Raw genomic sequence first — 21,832 nt, 5'->3', positions numbered from 1 at the left:
GGATTTGCCCCACTCTCCTGGAGTCCCCAGGCAAGTAGCACCTGGGAGGGCTGGCGGGTAGGGAACTCGCAGTCTGAGTGCCCCTCAGTCTGTTGTAGGGCCCCAAAAGGAAAGGTCCCATTCTTTGGAGATGCCTCCGTGTGGTGGCTAAATTGTCTCTCTGGGCACACACGGGTAGGGAGGGGGAAGGAGAGAAAGGAGGACTATGGCGTCTGCTGCTAGGCTCAGGTCTGTGCCTGGGGAGGTGCCCCGAGGGGGCTGGGAGCCCGGGGCTGAGTCCGCAAGAGGCCACTGCTCACTGGCGGCAGCCGTCTCTGGGCTGGTGTCGGCAGGTCTCTCCAGCCGCTCAGGAGCCCCCCGCAGTCCGAAATGCAAGGGAGGGGGAAGTTAACCGCTCCACCTACCCTTGTCGCTGGTCTCGAAGCCTCTCGGGACCTCTTTCCTTCGGTGCCCTGTATTTTTTAAGGGGACAACTGAGGCAGCATTTTGCTTAAGAACTGATAAGAGGTGAGGCATTGGCATTAATGTGCCCTTTCTGCTGTTGAGAACTTTCCTGTGAGGACGTCATTCTTACCCTCACATCACAATTGAGAAAGCAGGAAGATTCAGAAGATCTGAACTCAAGTTACCATGAGAACCAATCTCATGTCCTTTCACTGTATTTGACCTTATTTTCAGCTCCTTGTTCTTACTTTTCTCTTGTTTCAGAGGATTCACAATTTTAGGACCATGAAATTATGTAGCACTCTGTTATAAAATACCATGTTTTTATGGTGATTGAAAATTTGTTTGCCTTTTTTTCTTCCTACTTTCCTGCCTTTCTTCCTTTTTTCTTTTTTAAGTTTGTTAATATTTAGGAAAAAAAAATACTAAGGGAAATGGGGCACTGATCTCTGAAAAGGAGAATGGCAAACTTAAAAAGATACATTAACAAATTTTTAAAAACTCACAAAATTATTTGTAGGAAAATTTCTTAATATCATATTATATTATAAGCATCTGTATATGTGTGTTAACAGAAAAAAAAAAAAAAACCGAACTCTGTAGCATAAAGATGTTTATTCTGAGCTGAATATGGGTGACTGAGGCCCAGGGATCTGTGCCCAAGAAATCTTGAGGAAGTGGTCCTGAGGGGGTTGGGTTACAGTTAAGTTTTATGCATTTTAGGGAGATAGGAATTTTAGGTAAAATCATGAATCAGTGCATGGAAGGTGTACATTGGTTTCGCCTGAACAGGCAGGACATCTGGAAGTGGGGTATTACGGGATATAGGTAGCTTCAAAGAGTCTTTGATTTGTAGTTCGTTAAGGAAATAAAGCTTTGTCCAAAGGCTTGGAAAGCGTTAAGTTAAAATAAGGAAGGCTGTAGACTGAGGCAAGCCACACCAGAGGGACCCAAGTGATCTGCTAAGCACGTCGATGGCCTGCAGGTGATTGGACCGTTGCTCTGCATGGCCTTAGGTCCTGCGAATCATGCAGCATCTTACTGTCACAAAGAGTCTGTTGTGTCAGCCTTATGATCTCTGTTTTCCCGTCAGTGCTGGTAGACTGTTGCATAAAAGCTCCAAAAGGGAGGGAGTGTAAAGAGGCGTGTCTGACCTCCTTGACTCTCGCGGCAAAGAACTCAGTCTTAGGGCTTCTCCAGGGCCCCTTGACCACCAGGGCTCTGCTCAGATGACAGGAGGCTTAGGATTTTATTTTAGTTCACATATGTATTTTTTTAATTTCAAAATAATCCATGATTATTGGTTATTATATTATGAAAAAGGGATCATGTAAAAATGAAAGTCTCCCTTAAGGTCCATTTCACTCTCTAGAAATGAGTCTTTTTGACAATTCAGTGCATACTTGCAGATATGGGTTATAATTTAACATAAATACATTCATTCGTTGCTTTGTGATGGCAACGTGTTCTGAGAAACTCGTTGTTGGGCGACTTTGTTATCGTGTGAGCATCCCAGGTTGTGCCTGCTGCACGTGGGTGTGTGGTGTGGCCTGTTCCTCCTGGGCCACGGTCCGGCACGGCACGGCACTGCGCCAGACACTGCAGACAGCTGTAGCATGGCGGTGAGTATTTGTGCATCTAAACACATCGCAACATAGAAACGGCACAGTAAAAATATGATAGACGGGATAAAAACTGGTCACCTGTACAGGGCATGTGCTACGAACGAAGCTTGCAGGACTGGAAGTTGCTCTGGGTGGGTCAGTGAGCGAGCAGTGAGTGAGTGTGAAGGTCATCACTAGGACGTTACTAAACACTCCTCTAGACTTTTTAAACACTGTACACTTAGGCTCCAATAAATGTATAAAAAATACTTTTTCTTTTCTCGATAACAACCTTAACTTACTATACACTTTTTATTTTGTACAATTAATATTTTTTTTAACTTTTTGACTTTTTGGTAATAGCACTTAGCTTAAAACACAACACACTGTACAGCTGTACAAAAATATCCTCTTTATATGCTTATTCTATAAGTTTTTTCCTATTTAATTATTTTTTTTAATTTTTCAAACATTTTGTTGAAAACTAAGACACAACCACACACATGATCCTAAACCTACACAAGGTCAGGACCATCAATATCACTGTCTTCCACCTCACATCTTGTCACATAGGAAGGTCTTCACGGGCAATAACACCCATGGAGCTGCCATCGCCTATGATAACGATGCCTTCTTCTGGAATCCCTCCTGAAGGACCTGCCTGAGTCTCTTTTTGAGGAGGTGGGACCACCAAAGGTGTGGTTTCTTGTTGCCCAAAGTGTTGTTATGCAGAAGCACATGACTGTGTGTGTATGTGTGTGTGTGTGTGTGTGGAGAGGGAGAGAGAGTTTGTGACCAAAGAAAATGGAGTCACACTACATATCACCTCACTGTACATTATAGTTTGCTTTTCACTCATTTGAAATTAATATCTTTTTTTGGACAAAATTCCTGGTGGTGTCACATATATATTTATTCCAGTTTAGTAATTGTTCCCAGTTCATAATGGTGTCATTATCTATTAAGTCATGTTTGTAACATTAAGCATATACAATCTTTCTGAGTATTTTCTATATCAATCAATGCTATAATGAAGATTTTTAAGGATGTGTAGTTACTTCTCGAGGGTGGATAAATGCAGGGCAGACTGCTAAATATGGAATTAATTAGGCAAGGAGAAAAACATATAATTTTAAATTTTATGGAAGGCAGATATTTCTTTTGTCAAAATAGCATGTACAATGTGAAGGTATATGTGTATTTTCAGGAGTAATCTGTTTTTTGAGATCTCTCCAAAGATACTATTTCAATTTCAACTCTTATCAAAAGTTCATAAGGATGGCTTTATTTCCTACCCTGTTCCAAGCTCTGGATGTTACCACACTTTTCAGTATTTACCTATCTGAAAAGCAAATATATTTATATGTGTATTTTAATTTTTATATCCTCAGTCATCAGTGAGAACACTTCTAATATGTATAAATCACTTGTCTGTAAATCATTAATCTTCCTGTGAACTGCTTCTTCAAGTCATTACCTATTTTTATTTTTAACATCTTTTTCTTACCTAAAATTTGAAAAAAAGTCTTAAATAAGGCAGTCTTTCTGTTGTATCATTTAATTTTCCTAGTATTGTCATTATTTTCAGATCTTAGTAGTGTTTCTTAGAGTGTAGATTTTTTAAAAATATGCAACCAAATTTATCCACAGTTTGCTTTTCAGTTTTTGAGAATTGCAACTCGGCTTGTGAAGTTTACTTAAGTCCAAAAAGATCAAGGAAAATAAAAAAACTACCATGCTTTCTTGCTTTCTTATAGTAGTTGTATTTTTTAATGTTTACATATATATATATATATATATATATATTTTTTTTTTTTTTTTTTTTTTTTGCATGGTGGCTCATGCCCATACTCCAAGCAGTTTGGGAAGCTGAGGTGGGAGGATCACTTGAGCCCAGAAGTTCGAGGCTGCAGTGAGCTATGATCACAGCACTGCACTCCAGCCAGGGCAGCAGCAGGAGACCTGTCCCCATAAGGAAGTTTGTAATTTGTTTCAGTTTAAGTCTAGAGAAGGGAACCACACTCCCCTCCTCCCCCACAAGTGCCCTGACAGTTATCGTGTCTGAGTTATGTTTTCAAAGTAGGTTTAGATATATGTTAAGATAGTTCCTTTTCATTAGTTTTTTTTAATTCATAATTTCTTTGCCTAGATTCATGAGTTTGTTTTTCTATTCTGTGATCATGTGACACATCTGCTTTAACACATGCAGAAATCTTTATACACACACACACACATAGTATGCCAAACTTTTATATATTTTATATTTTTTTCATAATTTGAAAATCTCAAAACATCTATAAAATAAGTAAAGTAAAAGTTTGATTATTACCACTTTAGATGAGAAAACTATGCAAAGGTAAAGGAACTCTCTGGGATCTCATAAGTACGCCATGCTGGCTACGTGTCTGTAACAAAAGAGTTTGTTATTGTAGCCAAGATGTACTGGGCCTGTCTCTCCACCTGTCTGTAAGACTGGGGTTTATCTTATCAAATATGCTTTTCTTCGGATGTGATATGGTGTTGAAATTGGAATTTGATAGAGGTTTCTGCACCTATGTGTGATTTATTGCATTAAAGTTGTATTATCTGATACAAAATTTCTTTTTATTTTTTTCCCTCTAGCAGTATGTAGTACTTTGGAAGAAAAAAACATATATTCTATCTCTTCAGTACCAGACCCAATCAAGAGAGAGAAAGAGATATTTTACATGTTCTGTTGCTTTAGTGATATTATCATTTATCTACTCAGATAAATAAAAATTACCTCAAAATGATAATCAAATGAATGAGGTGTTTATTTGGGATCAAGAGTAGATAAAATGTTCTGTATAAAATGGATATTTCCTGAATACTGTTAATACTTACAGATTATTTGAGGGTTCTGTGTTGGGTCTTTGAGGTCTTTGGCAGGAGCTCAGTCCCCTGGGTCTCTGGAAGAATGAATGGTTGGGCCGTGGCAGAATTTGTCTTTCATGTCACTGGGGTTAGAGACACTTCAGCAGTGGTTAAGGATGGAAAATTTTACGCCATATTTCCTAAGTTTAAAGTCAGCTCTGCCTCTTTCCACATATGACAATTTTCTTAACCCACATATGTCTTAATTTCCACTTTATAAATTTGGAGGTAATAATAATAGTGTCCACTGCATGTTGCTGTTGTTTGGGCTAAATGAATAAATGTAAAAGCAGAGAAGAATGACAGGCTTATAGGAAGTCCTCCCTTCCTGTTGGCTGGTGGTATCATCAGCATTGATATTTCTGTTCAGGGACAGCAGAGATGGAAGGAACCAATGACAGCTCCCCAAACCATTTCATCCTTGTGGGGTTCTCTGACCACCCCCGTCTGGAGAGGATCCTCTTCGTGGCCCTCTTGATAGCCTACCTCCTCACCCTGCTGGGAAACACCACGATCATCCTGGTGTCCCAGCAGGACCCCCACCTGCACACCCCCATGTACTTCTTCCTCACTCACCTCTCCTTCCTGGACCTCAGTTTCACTACCAGCTCCATCCCCCAGCTGCTCTACAACCTTAATGGACATGACAAGACCATCAGCTATGCGGGCTGCACCATCCAGCTCTTCCTGTTCCTGGGGCTGGGTGGTGTGGAGTGCCTGCTCCTGACCGTCATGGCGTACGACCGGTTTGTTGCTGTCTGCAGGCCCCTGCGCTACATGGCGACCATGAATCACAGGCTCTGCCAGGGCTTGGTGTCGGTGGCCTGGGGCTGTGGGGTGGCCAACTCCTTGGCCATGTCTCCAGTGACCCTGTGCTTGCCCCGCTGTGGGCACCACAAGGTGGACCACTTCCTGTGTGAGATGCCAGCCCTGATCCGGAAGGCTTGTGTCAACACTGTGCCCGTGGAAGTGACCGTCTTTGTCCTGGTGGTGGGCATTGTGCTGTCCCCCTTGGTGTTCATCCTGGTCTCTTACAGTTACACTGTGAGGGCTGTGTTACAGATCCGGTCAGCCTCAGGGAGGCAAAAGGCCTTCAACACCTGTGGCTCCCAGCTCACCGTAGTCTCGCTTTTCTACGGAAACATCATCTACATATACATGCAACCGGGAACCAGCTCCTCCCGGGATCAGGGCCAGTTCCTCACCCTCTTTTACAACATGGTCACCCCTCTGCTGAACCCCCTGATCTACACCCTCAGAAACAAAGAGGTGAAGGGGGCGCTAAGAAGGCTGCTGCTGGGGCCGGCGAGGTAGGGAAGGAGCAAGGGCATCTCCAGGGCCTCCCACTCTGGCCCTGGCCCTCGACTGCACCAGGGCCAGTGGTGGCCACTGGAACTCTGGGATCGGAGCTGGTCTTAGCCTGCGACTCACCTAACTTGCCCTCTGGACTTCCACAGGCTGTTCAGTCCCAGCATCGCGTGTTTTATGAGTGAACCGTGCAGCACACACCTTCCAAACCTCCTCTCGTTGATCTGTGAAGCAGATCCAAGAGCAGTGGGGTGAATAGTTGTAGAAATGAATTTCCACCGACTTTTACCTGAGTGCCAAGTAGGGAACAGATCTTTATCAGACTTTTGCTTATGTTGTTGTTTTAATGTCATTAACTTCATTCTAACTATTTTAGTCAGAATGGCTCTAACTCTGTCCCTGTTCTCGATAGGAACTAAGTGCCTCTCCTCATGGGGGGGGCAACTCCGTGGCCATGTCTGCAGTGACCCTGCAGTGGCCCCTTTGTCACAGGGTGGAGCATGTCCTGTGTGAGGTGCCAGCCATGATCCGGGTGGCCTGTGTCAACGCTGGGTTACGCCAGCATCAAACATGGCAATTCAGCACAGTCGGATGTTTCCTGTTTCCCAAGTTCCCACCCAGAACTTTTCATCAAATCATATAGTTTTTCTACCTTCATCGTGAACCTTTGGCATTTTCCCCAGAGACTGGTGTAAGATTCTAGATAAACCAAAAAGTTAATCAATAAATAATGATACGCAGGTCATCTAAATCTTAAAGCATCAATATTTCTCAGGAATGTTTTTATTTTATTAGCAAGAAGAACCTGGTTTTTGTTAAGTTCCTGCTTTGTGCTGGGTGCTCAAAATTCATCTAATCTTCTCAGAGTTTGTCTGAGGTCGGCATGATTTTCCTTATCCCTATTTTACCTTTTGGTCTTTGATGCAGACAGGTTAAATCATTTGTTCAAGGAGAACTGAAACAGAGATTTACTCCAAGTCCTGAATGACTCCCAATTCCTGCTGTTTCTATTGCACCAGGAACTTTCAAAGAGCAAAAATCCCTGCAGCATTTGGAAAGCAGTGTCAGAGACCCTTTGGGGCTAAGGCGCGTGACTGGTTCCCATTCTGTACATGATGAAGTCTGGGGTCTCTTGCACTTTATGTGCACACAGATTACCTGGGCTCTTGCTGAAATGCAGCACCAGTAAGTGCAGGGAGGGGCCTGAGATTCTGCATTTGCGAACCTCCCACGTGATGCCCTCACTTTGGGGACACGGACCACATTTTAAGGACTTAGAAAACACATCACCCATTGCTTTCCTTCCAGGCATTTGGAAGGCAGACATGTTCTGAAAAAGCTGAGATAGCATTTGTAGACTGAACTAAAATGAAATCTTAAGCCCTGCCCACACCTGACTGAATGGACTCCCTCATAGCCAAGGGGACCCCGGAAATACCCTAAAGCTGAGTTTCTGGCCACGAGAAGGAAGGTCAGACGTGCCTCATTGTGCCCCGCTACCTTCTTGGAGATGTCCTCTATAGCTCACTAATAGGCCTAAGTCTATACACGATCGACCTTAGATCACATCTGCAGGTCATCAATTTACTCAACAGTTTGCCTGAGTCTGTGCGTATGTCCAGTAGTGACACATACACAGAGACAAGGTGGCTTGTCTCTGATTAACAGACTTCCTTACATTAACTCAAAACATTCCTCTAGGCAAAGCTTCCTTTCTTTAACCATTTACAAATCAAAGAATCTTTAAACCCACCTATAACCTGTACTCCCATGATGTCCTGCCTTTCGGGCCAAACCAGCATGTGCCGTCCATGTAAAGATTTGTGACCGTAGGTGTAATTTCTGTCTCCCTGAAAGGTATGAACCAAACTGTAACCCAGCCACAGAGGGACTACTTGCTCACGACTTCTTGGGCGTGACTCTCTGGGCCATGGTTGCACATACTTGGCTCAAAATAAACCTCTTTAAATTATTTTACAGAGTTTGGGTCCCTTTCCACTGGCAACACCAAGAAGAAATAGAAGGTGGGAGAAGTGATGTGCAAGGCTGGCTGAGGTGTGATACTCATTCCCCCGCCGCGACGTCAATGCTCGGTCCCCTTTCCTGCACCCTGGGCCTGCGTTCCTGCCCTCTCTTCCCAGCCTCCTCACCTCTCCCCTCTCTGCAAAGGGCACCAGCTCCAGGGGCTCTTTAATTGTAAAAAAAAAAAAAAAGCCAGAGCCAGAGCCTCCTGTGCATCAAGGGGCCCCTGGTCCGAATATTCAAGATTGCTGTTTTAGAGAAGTAGTGATGTGGGTAGGCAAATGGAGAGTAAGAGGCTGAGTTGTTGGTGTGGAAGTTGGGGCTGACTCCTAACAGTTAGGAAAATCCACCAGTGCACATTGCTGCATTAGACAAAGTTCAGTGTCCTTGTTAAAGTAAGGTAAGGGAGGCTTTATTTAGGGCCATCACAGTATTTTGAGGGACCAGGGCAACAGGTCTTGCAGTGGGGAGAGAGATTGGCTCAGGTCCCCATGCTGTGGGCAAGTGGGAATTTACAGCCAGGAAGGCTGAGGGGTGGGAGGTAGGAAATGACCGAGAGGTTTCAACCATCAGGGGTAACAGGGTTTTGGCCAAACCAGCCTAACAGGATCCTGCCGAAGACAGGCTGGGGTGATCAGACACCATCTTGGGGATGGTGGAGGATGAGGAACCTGATCAGATATTGAAGGAAATAAAAATATTTTACCCCAAAATATATTTCTCGGGCATATTCTGAGATGGCTGCCAGAGGGCAGCAATCGGAACTGGCCTGTGAGGCTGTCTTTGGTGGTGGAAATTGTGTCTGTAGAGAATCTGCCTTAATGCAGCCAGACCTTCCCTTGTCAGGATCCAGGGAAGAGTAACTGAGTCTGACACCTCCATGCTCTAAAAGAGACAATGGTCACCTGTTCTTTCTGAAGGAGGCCAGCTGAGAGGTTTTGTGTACACAACAAGGCCACCTGTGCTCACCAAGCTGCTTCTTTCTCCCCCATAGCCTGTTTCGCCACTGCAGTCCTGATCACCACGTGACCCGTTTGGGGCCATGCTCTGAGCCCACGTTCCTTCTGTAACCTCAAGACGGTATATGAGCTTCCACCTCACTGGGGGTTGGGTCCTCATTCTGACGGCTCCCAAGCACACGTGTTAATAAGTGTGTGTGCCTTTTCTCCTGTCAATCAATCTGCCTCACGCCGGTGATTTCCAGTGAAATTTCAGGGGCCAAGGGCCTTGGCCTTTACAGTAGCCCTGAGGGTGATCACACAGGGAGGATGGGGGTTCTGGCTAAACTGACTTAGCAGGGAGTGTTCTTTTGCTAAAACTGGATTTTGCAAGGAGTCCACATCTGGATCTAGGAGAAGGTTGAGAAGCCTGATGAAGTTTAGCCAAGCAAAGGGTCTTTGTCCGGTGCTGAGCCATCTAAGAGGAGATTTAATTGAGAATCAGGATGGTGCTCCCAGGATTTTTCTAAACCTTTCCTCCTTTTGGAGAGAACTCACTGGATGTTCTGAGTGGACTCCATGGAGCACCCCTGGGGAGGGTCACTGATGTGGCCATGGTCCCTGCCTCTGGAGAAAATGACCCCAGGAGAACAAAGAAAGCTTGTGTGACTCTGAGGAATAAAGTAGTTGGTTTGTAAGGTGGGGAGTGATTTTGTTGTGTTTCCTCTGATCATCTTCTGACATGGAGTCACCAATAAATGCAGTTGCTGTGGAGTCGTACGAGACTCAACTCTTGGCATTTAAGCCAGGGCAAGTTGGTTACACCTGAGCCTTGTGCTCCTAGTAAACAGTCACAGGTAAGTCACGCCCGTCCTTTGTGCTGTGGCAGGGTGCTCACTGCAAAGGCAGGCCCTGCCCTGAGACTAGGTGACTCAGCCATACACGCTCCCTCAGACTCCTGGGAGACTCGAATGTCCACCTGAGTTAGCTGTTTTGCAAATCTCCAGGCCCCTTTTTTTTGCCTGGAGATATTGCTTGTTAATTAGTTTTCTCTGTTGCCTCAGGATGGATGAAGCCACCCCCTTTAATTGTCCTGTGCATTTGGTTTCACAGCCATTCTTTCTACACTGTGCTAAAAAATTAAGGTAAAAGTTGTCAAAATATGAGGCAGAACAGAACAAAATAGAACTGTCCTCTCCTTAGGTGGCTGGCTTTCTGCCCCAGACGCTGCCCGATGACGACTGCTCTTTCTGCAGGTGTCCCTTCCTCTCCCGTTCCTCTCCACAAATGGCTACTGCATTTTGTTTTCTGTCTCATATTCCATTTCTCTTCTTTTTATCTCTCTTGAAACTCCCATCTATTCAATTCTTTTTTTGCAAATTTACTATAGCAATGGCTCCTTCTTCTATCAATGTCATTTCTACCATGCATACTATTAAAATACAATTTTCTGCACAAAGTACACTCATGACTCATATAGTTATAAAAATAAGCACGTGTTAAAGAATTTGTGTTACTCGTAAGATCTACGGGAACCAGGTGGATGTCATAACCAGGTCAGTAGAAAAGTCAAGATGGTACAATTTACAAAGCACAGGAATGCTGAGCTGAATTGCAAATGGAGCCACTGGATTTTCCACTGGGAGGAAGGAAGTGGATACCTGACATGATATGATTTGTATATCCACCAGTCACCTATAACTTACCAGGAAGTGCAAATAGCTCAAACGCAAGAAAGGGCTAGAATCTGATAACCTGGTAACCAGAAGGGTGTGCTATATAAATGATTTGTAAGTTTTTCACTCAAACGCAATTATGTTTCCACCTTGCTAATGGCAGTTAACACTCTTGAGGTGCTTGGTATGTGGCAACCACTCTGAAGATTTATCTGTATTTACTCATGGAACCCTCAGGAAAGATGGGGAGTTTGTTTTACAAAGGACAAACTTAGGGCTCAAAAATTTTAATGTTCAGTTACTGGGGGAATGGGAACTTAAATGAAGGTGTTCTGATTATAACATCTCAATTCGTAGACACTCAGCTATGCTACTTGTATAATGCCCTGAGCAGGCTGGGTTCTAATAAATCATGCAGGTTCCAGAATATAAAAGAATTATATTTCTCTACCTGGGAAGGTAATAATGATTTATTTAATTGCATTTTTTATTTTAACTGGAATAAGGTTTTCCCCTCCTACTGATAGGGAAAACCCCTATCTATCACCTGGTGCATCAGCCACCTGAGACCCCACCCCTCATGGAAGACACTCATCAACATAATATTAACCTATTATCTGGCGCATTAGCCACTTGAGACCCCACCCCTCGGACCACCCCAACTTAATAAAGGTGGGAAATATCAGGTAGATGGGGGCCAGAATTTGGTGACAAGATCCCTCTGAGCCCGCAGCAAATAAACGTTAATTCTCTGACTCTCCGTGTGCCCCTCGGTTTGTCCTCGGAATCACCTGCTGTAACACTTGCTGTAACACCACCATCAACATTCTCCACTGAATCCTCTAAATAGTCCTCATTATATGGAAATTTGTGGAAATTAATACAATTTTGGAGAGGCCAAGTGAAAACTTCCCTTCACCTTCTGAAGCTTCACCGAAAATCAACTGAGGAAAGACAGATGACTAGGAGGAATGGCATACAAATGTATTAATCTGCCTGGGAGTCTTACAGAATATAGAATTTCACAGCATGGCCAGACGGTTGACACCTATGCCATCCTGAGGTCACAGAAAGAATGGGGGCTTGGATCTCAGCAAAACAGGCTTTTGTGGCAAAAAAGGATAAGGGAGGGGAAAAAGAGGAGGCCTGGCTAGCAAAGGTGGTTTTGTTATGTAGGTAAAACCACACAGGTAACAGCTCTCAGAGAGAATAGATGGTAAATGTTTCTTTGAGATCTTTAAATGTTACTTTGAGATCTTTAAAGGTGTCAGGCTCTCACTGAATCTTTCCTAGATTCAGACAAAGGAGGGCCTCAGAGAAAGCCTGGTTGAATCAATATGGAGTTTTCTCTACAGATGCAAATCTTCTCTACAAAAGATAGCTTTGCAGAAATTCTTGTGTTTTTAGTCCTTGTGAATAGGCATCTTGAAACAAGTCAAGAAGTGCATTTTGGGGTAAAATATTTTGGTATCCTTTAAACTTGTGTCATCCAAATGATGACCAGAATGGCTACCCAGTAGAAAGCAGAGCTTTATTGGTGATATCAGTTTGCAAACTAGGAAGAAATAGTCTCTGGCATGGGCTGAAGGTGCTCTCTTTTCACAGGGAAAGAAAAGATTGGGTTCCATGCCTCGTGAAGCTGGTATCATGCACATTCAGCAGGTCTGGGGGAAATGCTGCACATATCCATAAGGAGAGCTGAGTGCATGTGTAGTGAATAAACATGTATAGAACATGCATCCCATGTTCACTCTCAGGCAGGGTTTTAGCATTGAAATCAGGTAGAATTTGTCTCTATATGTCAACAGATGAACTATAGGACACAAAGACAGTTTCTGCACAGCCTCTATAACCCGGCCGAAACTGGCTTAAGGTGTACAATAGCTTATCAGAAAAGAATGTTTGTAAAGCCTGTCCTCTGTTCAATCAGAATTGTGCTGGTCTGGGTTGTAAGTCAGGCTGATAGCTCTTGTTGCTAGAGAGTTTGGCAAGTGTGTGTTTTTCTTACGGTCATAGGAATTTAGAAATTTGCCATGCCAGCCTAGCCCTCAACCCTAGACCCATAGGTGATTTTTATTTTCTTAATCTCAGGGCCCATCTTAGTTGATGAAAGGACATCTGTTTTGTCCTCTGGTATCACATTTATCATGTACAATATTATTTACTTTCCTTAATTGATGAATTGTCTAACTTGGTGCTTCTTGACCTATTTATTTTTTATTACTGCTACCCCTAAAATGCCTTTTTACCCTTTTTTTTACTCCCTCTCCCATGGAACTGTAATACATGTAGGGAAGTTTAAATTTTCCCCCTAAATGTTTGATAATTTGAGTCTGTAAAAGAAACAGAAAATCAACACATTAATAGGGGAAAAGCCTTATAAGTTTATTATGTGCACACTTGTGCATTGACATCAGACAAAATGTAAAAACTCAAAGGCAATATGGTTGATGCTTAAATATTCCCTTCACTGGGGAGAGAAGAGATGGGGGATCATAGAGAAAAATGATTTTCAGGAGAAATGAATGAGCCCAAAGAACAATGGCCTGGGATCAAGTTTTTCTGGGCTCTGGGGGAGGTGTATTCATATGTCCTGGGAGAGTGAAGGGAGGAAAGGTTGTCAAGCAAAGGCTGTCTTGTTATGGAGGTGAAAATATCTCAGAGCTTCCCTTGGAAAGAATAGATGGTAGCCTGCAGTTGAATTCATCTAGATCCAGACAAGGTAGCGGGGGCTCAGAGGAAGCCTGGCTTTTTACTTCACCAAAGCAGAATTTTCTCTACAGATGAAAATCTCCTCCACAAAAGGCAGCTTTTCAGGGTGATTCCTGTCTCAGAATCTCTAAATAGCCATCTTGATGTATGTCAAAGACATATATTTTGAGGTGAATTAATTTTGGTTTTATTCTTTACCATGGAAATAATATATTGTATATTGTTGGAGCGAAGGAAGATTCACTGAAAGATCAACTCACAATAAGGCAAATTAATAAGAGAAAGGGATTGCAAATTTATTCACTATGTACATGGGGGAATCATAGAGTCATTGCCCAGTATTCCAGCGGGGTCAAAAGCTTTCATACCCTCATTTTAGAGGTGTAGGAGGAGATGAGGAATATAGGTAATTCTGTTGAGGGCCAATAAATGATTACTAGGGAGGATGAATAGATACGTGGGAGAATAAATGGACAGTGAGAAGCAGATTGACTTGTACCTGACTCTCTCTGGAAATTAAATTAACCGGAGAGATGGGCATTATTTTTAAAATAGGTTGGGCCAGGTGTAGTTGCATTCTTGATCTGCTTTCCTGCAATAGATATGGAGATAACAGACAGGGCAGGAAAAGCAATTGTTCTTCTTGATGGTTCCCTCTGGTCTTTATGGGAAAAGCCCCTTCTAGGGAAAGCCCCTTCTAAGCGTCTGTTGATCGCTAAGAGCCTTTAATTCAAAATACTCTTTACACCAAGGAGTCATATATTTTGGGGCGAAATTCCCTGAGCTCCTTCAATATCTATTTATGTGCTATAGAACTCTGGAGAGCCACAAACAATTACAATATCTGAGATTTTTTTCTAACCTCCCAGAATCAGTTTTATATCCCCTTGGGGGTGATATCACCTGTGATATCATGACATATGGCAGAAGATATGCAGCCACTAGATGAATAAATTTCCCAAAATCTTCATAGAAAATTTGGAGTACAGTCCTTTTAAGTTTACTGAAGAGCCAAATCTCTTTATTTGTTTATTTTCTACTAATACATAACAATTGTACATATTTATGGCACACTCATGATATGTTGACAAGCCAATTTTAAATAATGAGATTCAGAAAGTAATGCTCAAATACAGAGCTTATTCAAGCACAAAGCTTGAGAATGGCTACACAGAAAACATTGACTCCAAACAAATGTTGTCAGCATTCCAAAGTGTAGAAGTAAGGTTTCACTTATATAGGCAGAGACAGAGATGTTCCAGCAGGATTACGGCATTTTCCATACAACACCAGTGCACACACTACAGTGAGCTTATTGGTTACAGACTGCCACAGTCCAGGGAAGATTATTACTCTGTGAGGAGGGTCAAAGAGCTGAAGGAGTCTTATATCTGGTCCCACTTGGTCTTCCTAATTATCTGCAGTACCAGAATAAAGAAGGGAGTTAATCTATAATCAGAGAAGTGGAAGTTACAACTGCACGCTAAATGACTCAGGCTGCGTAGCCACATTTCTCTCAAGGCTCAGAATAATTAAAATTTTCAACAGCTTTAAATTGGAATTATTGAATTTCACAGACACATGCATACAATGTGTAATGATCAAATTAGGGTAATTGGGATATTCATCACCTGCCACATTTATCATTTCATTGTGTTGGGAACATTCCAAATCTTTTCTAGCTATTTTGAAATATGTTAATACAGTGCATTGTTGTTAACTGTAGCTACCCAACTGTGCTATCAAACACTAGAACTCATTTCTTCTATCTAACTGTATTTTTGTACCCCCAAATCTCTTTGTTGTAGAAGATTTCCAAGGGGTCAAACAACCACAGCAGACATATTTCAAATCTTCCCTATCGAAAATAAATGTAAATATTTATATATCTATTTAATCCATGACTTATATTTTTTCACCTACTCACACAAATTAAAAAATTATATGTAATATATATACACATGTTTATATGTGTTTACATATACTTGTCACATATTTGTGTGTGTATGTGTATCTTATATAAAGAATTTGCTCAAGAAGTTTGTTGCAAATACTAGTGTATACATAATATACAGGCTACTGGGAAACAGTGGTGGAGAAAAACAAGTAATATGTATTGTTTCAAATAATTATTATTTGGGGGATTTTAGCCATCCGAAAATGAGAAATATACCATACTTTTTGATTTATGTTGTTCGTATTTTGTACTTGATGACTGTAAAATTCATGGTTCCCCTGAGTCAGTATCTGTTGGCCTCAAATTCTCCATTATTCTTGGGCTCATTTAAATCACACTTTGTCACAGCTTTCTTTCCAGTATGAAAACCTATAGTGAGTGCCTCATGATGCTTTGTTCCAGACATTTGATTATTGTAGGCCCTTCTTTCTCAACTCCATCCATCCTCATTTGTTTATCCCAAATACTCTTTGAGGATAACATCCTTTTGAAACTCACTTGTGACTCATCACAGCTACACTGTTACAACTATTACCTTCTCTTGGACACTAATATTTATAGCTTTGCCTTCTTGTTATGGTGAGTGTCAAAGACTCATATCCACAGAACACAGACATGTGCAGAAGAAAAATGAGGCATGATCTAGGAGATTGCATTGAGTTGTATTTTGTTGCACACCATCCTGCCAAGTGCAGAGTCACACTCACTTGACTGACTGGCACCTACTAGACCAACAACAATCTTCATTTCCATGGAAGATGTACCTAAGGGGAGCCACAGCTGCACTGCCCACCCACTGACACACTCATCAGTTCAACAGAAGTCGTGGGCAGCTGCTCTGTGCCAGGTGCTCCTTTAGAGACTAAAGTTACAGTAGCAAATGTGACTGGGAAGGTCCTTGTACGTGGTTAAAAGTAGAAATACACACACACACTGTAAATCAGCAAGGTGATTACGGGTGTGAAAATCTCCAGATGAAGGAAACACAGGTGGGAAACTTGGGGCCAGGTGTCTATGTGCAGGACGCAAATGCACGTTGGTTTGATTTCAACGTGTTGAGTTGGAGAGACCGTTGGAGACTCTCTTTTCTACAAAACAGACTAAAAATTCTATTTAGAGTCTATGGCAGATATTTCATTAGAAATTATTAAAAATAACCTGTGGTTACAATCATCAGGAAGATAGAGGACAGAATTATACCAGGGAAGGAAGCCAAGAAAGTAATAATCAAAGCCGTAAATACTGATGTGCTCAGCTGAGGCAAAGCATTTCATGGTGGGGGAAGGAGGTGAGTGAGGAGGAGATGTAGAGCCACCCTAAGTGACAGAGGAAAATTTCCAAAAGGAAGGAGCTCCTACTTTGTAGTATGTCACCGGGCCAGTATATGGATGCTACAAAATGGCCAGTGTCTCATATATACAATCAAAACGACTTCAGAACATGGTGTCAGGACAGTTTCAGGAGAGTGTTGGGAGAGCCCAGAGTTGTGTGTGCTGCAGAGATAGTAGGAGACGAGATGAGCCTGCTCCTCCGCAGCAAGGAGCTGTCTGAGAAGGGAAGGGAGCCGTAGGCAATCCAGAGTTAGAGATGGGGCGAGGCAGTAAGCCCTGTCATAAATAATGTTTTTACGTAAAAAATGGTCAGTAGATGGTGTTGAGTTTGAAGACCTCTGGCAACATATCTGAAGGAGGTGACTCTTACCAGAGGAGAAATAATGGGATTGTTATCAAAACCCCAAATTTAGAATGTGAAGCTGATGCCAAGCTCTGTGACACAAGTGCTTGGAGATGGAGAAAGTCGATTCGATTTGGGGAAAGTGACAAGAGGGGAGAGCAAGATCCCTCAGGCCTATCTCGACAAAGAGACGAAGCAGGGAGATTTTATGCAGCAGGGGAGCAAGGGACGGGGACAAAGAAACAGAACACCAGCAGTTAATAATTGCTGGGAGAACCAGTGGGGCTGGGCAGGAAGCAAGTGTCAACACGTGCAAGCAAATACAGGTCTTGTCAAAATTTACATTATTGCAATCACTAAAAGTGGTGGGTCACCAAAATCTCAAGAGACCTGGCTACAGGATAAATAGCATAGGGGAAATAAAGGGAAAATATTGATAGATATGACCTAATTCACATTTTAACTCAAATAACTAAAAATTAAATACATTATGCAAAATTAAATAATGAAAAGAAGAAAAATGCTGGAGGTTATTATCCCTAATGGAAACAAAATTCTTGCTAATCAGAAAGAAAATTAAATCCCTTCCAATTGTAAACTCCATACAGATAATGTCACAGTGGTGCCTTATCCCAAGGGCTGGCAGGCTCATGTTCTCCTAAAGTATTTTTGAATGAATGAATGAAATAGTAAAGGAATAATCTAATGCTCAGCACTGACACTAGAATATGTTCAATTGCTGATGCAAAATGTGTAGGAGACAGGGAGTGACTGAGATGCAGGAGGAAGGGAGGCAGCTCCCAAAGGAGACAGGAGAGAAACGGGAGCAGGGCACGGTAGGGGCCAAGAGGAAACTTCCTTTGTCCCTCTGAAGGTTTGCTGAAAATCACTGACATGGGGCAGATTGGTTAGAGAAAAGGCAGACAGATTTATTTAACATGTATACGCAGGAGCCTTCAGAATGAAGAGCCAACCCCCCAATGAGGTGATGAAGCTCATATACCATCTTGAGGTTCCAGAAAGGACATGGGCTCCGAGCACGGCCCCAAACGGGTTAAGGTGGTAAGCGAGGTTGTAGTGTTAAGACAGGGTATGGGAGGAAGAGCACAGGATACTCCGCTAGCAAAGGTGGTCTTGCTGTGTAGATGAAACCTCACAGGTAGCTGCCCTCACAGAGAATAGGTGGTAAGTGTTTCTTTTCAGCCTGTCAAGGGTGCCAGACTGTCAGTTAATTTTCTCTAGATGCAGACAAGAGTAGGCCTGGCTGCACTAACACAGGTTCTCCATAGACGTGAATTTCCCCGCAAAAGACAGCTTTGCTTGGCCACTTCTGTTAGCTGGCTCTCTGACAGCCATCTCAAAATATGTCAAAGAAATACATTGTGGGGTAAAGTATTTTTATTTCCTGCACCATACTTGGGGAAACCAGCCTTTGCCAGAATGAGTCAGTTTCTTCCTGCTCTATTGTTATAAAAGGAAGGATCACTTGGTTTCAGATGATAACAGCAGACATCACCGCCCAGGGAAGGCTTACTCATTCCAGCTCTCAGGTAAGCCCTTGCTTCCATTACGTTGCAAAAGTCATGAGAAATCCATGAGGGACTCAGAACTGAAGGCAGACCCTGACTTCCCCTGTCGAAATGTACCCTCAGTTCTGTGGTGAGGATTTTGCTCTTTGCTGAGGTTTCTGTGCCTTGCCAACCACTGTGACATCCATTGCCAACACCAGCAGAACAAAGAGCAGAGGAGAATCTTTTTCCAGAAAAGCTATCCAGATTTTCTTCCAAGACAATGCTGAGAACTATTAGGAAAACGTGTCCATTAAGATATCTATACTGATAAGCTCTTATTAATGTGCCTCTTGTTTTAGTGTGTTACATCCCATAATCACAGAGCATGTAATAATGGCTGTGACAGGCAACAAGCAAGGGCAAATGTGTGTTCTCCTTCACAGATTTAGAATTATCCTCTATCTTCATTAAAAAATTCCTTGGGATACACATTACAAAGGGGACATAAAAAGGAATACATATGTCCCGTCCTGCGGGGTAGTCAACGCGGACCCTGGAGGAGGGAGTGGGAATTGGGAGAGGCAGGAGACACAAGAAATGGAGACAAGACAGGAGTCTGATCAAGTCTCGTTTATTGGCAGTAGGGCAGAGGCTTAAGTAAGGCAGAAAGAGGAAGTAACAGTAAAGGGGCGGTGCTTTCCGAGGCTCTGGCTTTCCAGCCAAAGGATTTCCATATAAGGAAACCCTCAGGCGGCTTTCAAGGGCTACGTCATAATGGGTAAATGGAAACTTACAAGCTCTTTCGCGGGCTTTTGCAAATGCGCGGGCTCGGTCGGCCATTTTAGATAAGCAGGCCGATCCACATGGCTTGTGGCCATCTTGGATAAGCAGCTGCCGGGCCTCATGGCTCCGGACAACATAAGCCAAGGATTGTGGCCAAGGCTGTAGTCCAGCTTCTTGGGAGGTTGAGGCAGGAGGATCACTTGAGGCCAGAAGTTTGAGGCCAGTCTAGTGAGACTCTGTCTTTTTAAAAATTCTCACAAAGAAAGGAATATAAGTCCCTGTTAACAATTAATCAATTTGATTCATCTTCTAAATAATAGATTTGGATATTACAATAACTCAAAATTGCCAATGAAAAAAACAAGAAAAATAATCAAGGAGACAGGTATGGGATTGAATGAAACTAAAAATATTTCACCACAAAATATATTAATACTTCCTTGACATATTTCAAGATGGCTATTTAGAAAGGACTGGAAACATGAGAATAGTCCTCCAAGTTTTTACTGAAGGTCTTATACCTGACTCCATATTGAAGAGGTAATTCTTACTATTTACACAGATGAATATGCACTGGAGAAAAGGAAGTACATATTTTGCTGGGCTAATAAATGCTAATGTTACCTTTGTTCCAGGTGGGAACCCCAAAATTTTGTATAGGACAAAATGTTAATGCAAAACTTAGGCTTGTCAAACAATAGCCACAGGAGTCTGGAGAGTCCCTGACTTTGTAAACCTAACAGACTGCTGCAGCCAGCATTCCTTCCCCCTTGATAAGCACGAAGCTACCCCCTCCCTTATCTCTACAGGAGGAGACTGACACAGGGGTCCCAGAAATTGGCTGTTTAAAAAAATTCATTGCAGCGGCTGTTCTGGCCCAGGTACTCACTCCCCTCGGAGAAACCCTCTATAAAACCCAAGGCTTTCCCTCCCTCAGGGTGGACGCTCTTTGGCCTCCACCCATCTGCACCCGAATGCTCAAAATAAACAGCATTTTCCTACACTTGAGGCTTCCTGTGTCACTTGGCTCCGAATCTAACAGTTAACATTGATAAATCATTAATCGTTGCCTTCTTAGTAGGGGGCAAACAGTGATTTCAAATTGCTGAACCAAAAAGACGCAGTACTGTAGACCCATAGTTACTTTGCCAGCCCACGGGGAATAGTTGAAACCCTGACTCTGAAGCTGACGAAATGCTCATATTGACTTCCTGGCCGCTAAATAGGCCTTTTATGGTGAAAAGGCTAAGCAACACTGCACCTGGAGGAAACAGAAAAGATTGGTGATTTATCCCACAGTTTAACGTGTGGCGGTGGCGATAACTGTAACAGCACCATGCAGTCTTTCACTTCTCCACCGCAGATCAGGTTTTAGAGATTGCACTATATTATCAGCAAAATAAGTAGATGGTGATACCTGTTAAAACTCCTGTCCTATATGTAGTCTTAATGGAATAAATCAACATTTCCCCTTCACATTCATTTTTCATTTTTCCACAAGCCCCTAGTTTAAAGGTCATATAATTAGGGATTGATTATAAGTGAGATAATGAAGCAGAAACAGCCACAATTCAGTCCAGGCTTGATATGAAACACTGGACGTTGGTAGCGCCATGGAAGGTGACAAAGACTGGCCAAACTTTGGTTAGGCTCCTGAACTTTCTCTTAGGTCCATCTGCGCACTTCCTTGTAAAATCCAGTTTTAGTAAAGAACCCTGCTAAGTCAGGTTAAGCGGAACCCTCTATCCTCAATATCTGACCAGGTTCCTGATCATCCACTATCCTCCAGGTGGTGGCTGATCACCATGGCCTGTCTTCAGCAAGAGTCCCACCCGGCACGTTCTGGTCTCCTACAGTCATATGTAGGAGTAGCGTGTCCTGAGCCTGAACATCTGGTTGTTCTTCCTTTGTCTCCAAGGCAAGGTTTACAAACATCTTTAGACAAAGGTACCAAGAATATACAATGGGAAAAGGACATTGATAAACAGTGTTGGGAAAATTGGATATCCATATACAAAAGAATGAAATTGGACCCTTATCTCCCACCATATAAAAATCAACTTAAATGAATTAAAGACTTAAAACCTGAAACTATACAATTACTAGAAGAAAAGAAAACATAGAGGAAAAACTACACGACATTGGTCTGGGTGAGGATTTTTTAGATTTGACCCCAAAAACACAGGCAAAAAATAAAAATATGCAAATAATTGTAGATTCATGTGTTCATTTCTGGGCTCTCTATTCTGTTCCATTAGCCAATGTATCTATGCCAATGTATTTTATGCCAGTAATGTGCTGTTTTAAT

General features: G+C 42.5%; 1 protein-coding gene across 1 annotated transcript; it reads left to right on the top strand.

Annotated features, from left to right (window-relative positions):
• Positions 1 to 5,301: 5,301 nt before the first annotated feature.
• On the top strand, positions 5,302 to 6,273 carry LOC105815643 (olfactory receptor 2W3-like). Its single transcript, XM_012650838.1, has one exon. It carries the CDS (start codon positions 5,325 to 5,327, stop codon positions 6,255 to 6,257), a length of 933 nt encoding a protein of 310 aa, XP_012506292.1. The 5' UTR covers positions 5,302 to 5,324; the 3' UTR covers positions 6,258 to 6,273.
• The last annotated feature ends 15,559 nt before the right edge of the window (positions 6,274 to 21,832 follow it).

Source organism: Propithecus coquereli, unplaced genomic scaffold, assembly GCF_000956105.1.
Source record: "Propithecus coquereli isolate 6110/MARCELLA unplaced genomic scaffold, Pcoq_1.0 Scaffold340, whole genome shotgun sequence".
Taxonomy (NCBI): domain Eukaryota; kingdom Metazoa; phylum Chordata; class Mammalia; order Primates; family Indriidae; genus Propithecus; species Propithecus coquereli.
This window is presented reverse-complemented; position numbering and strand designations above follow the sequence as displayed.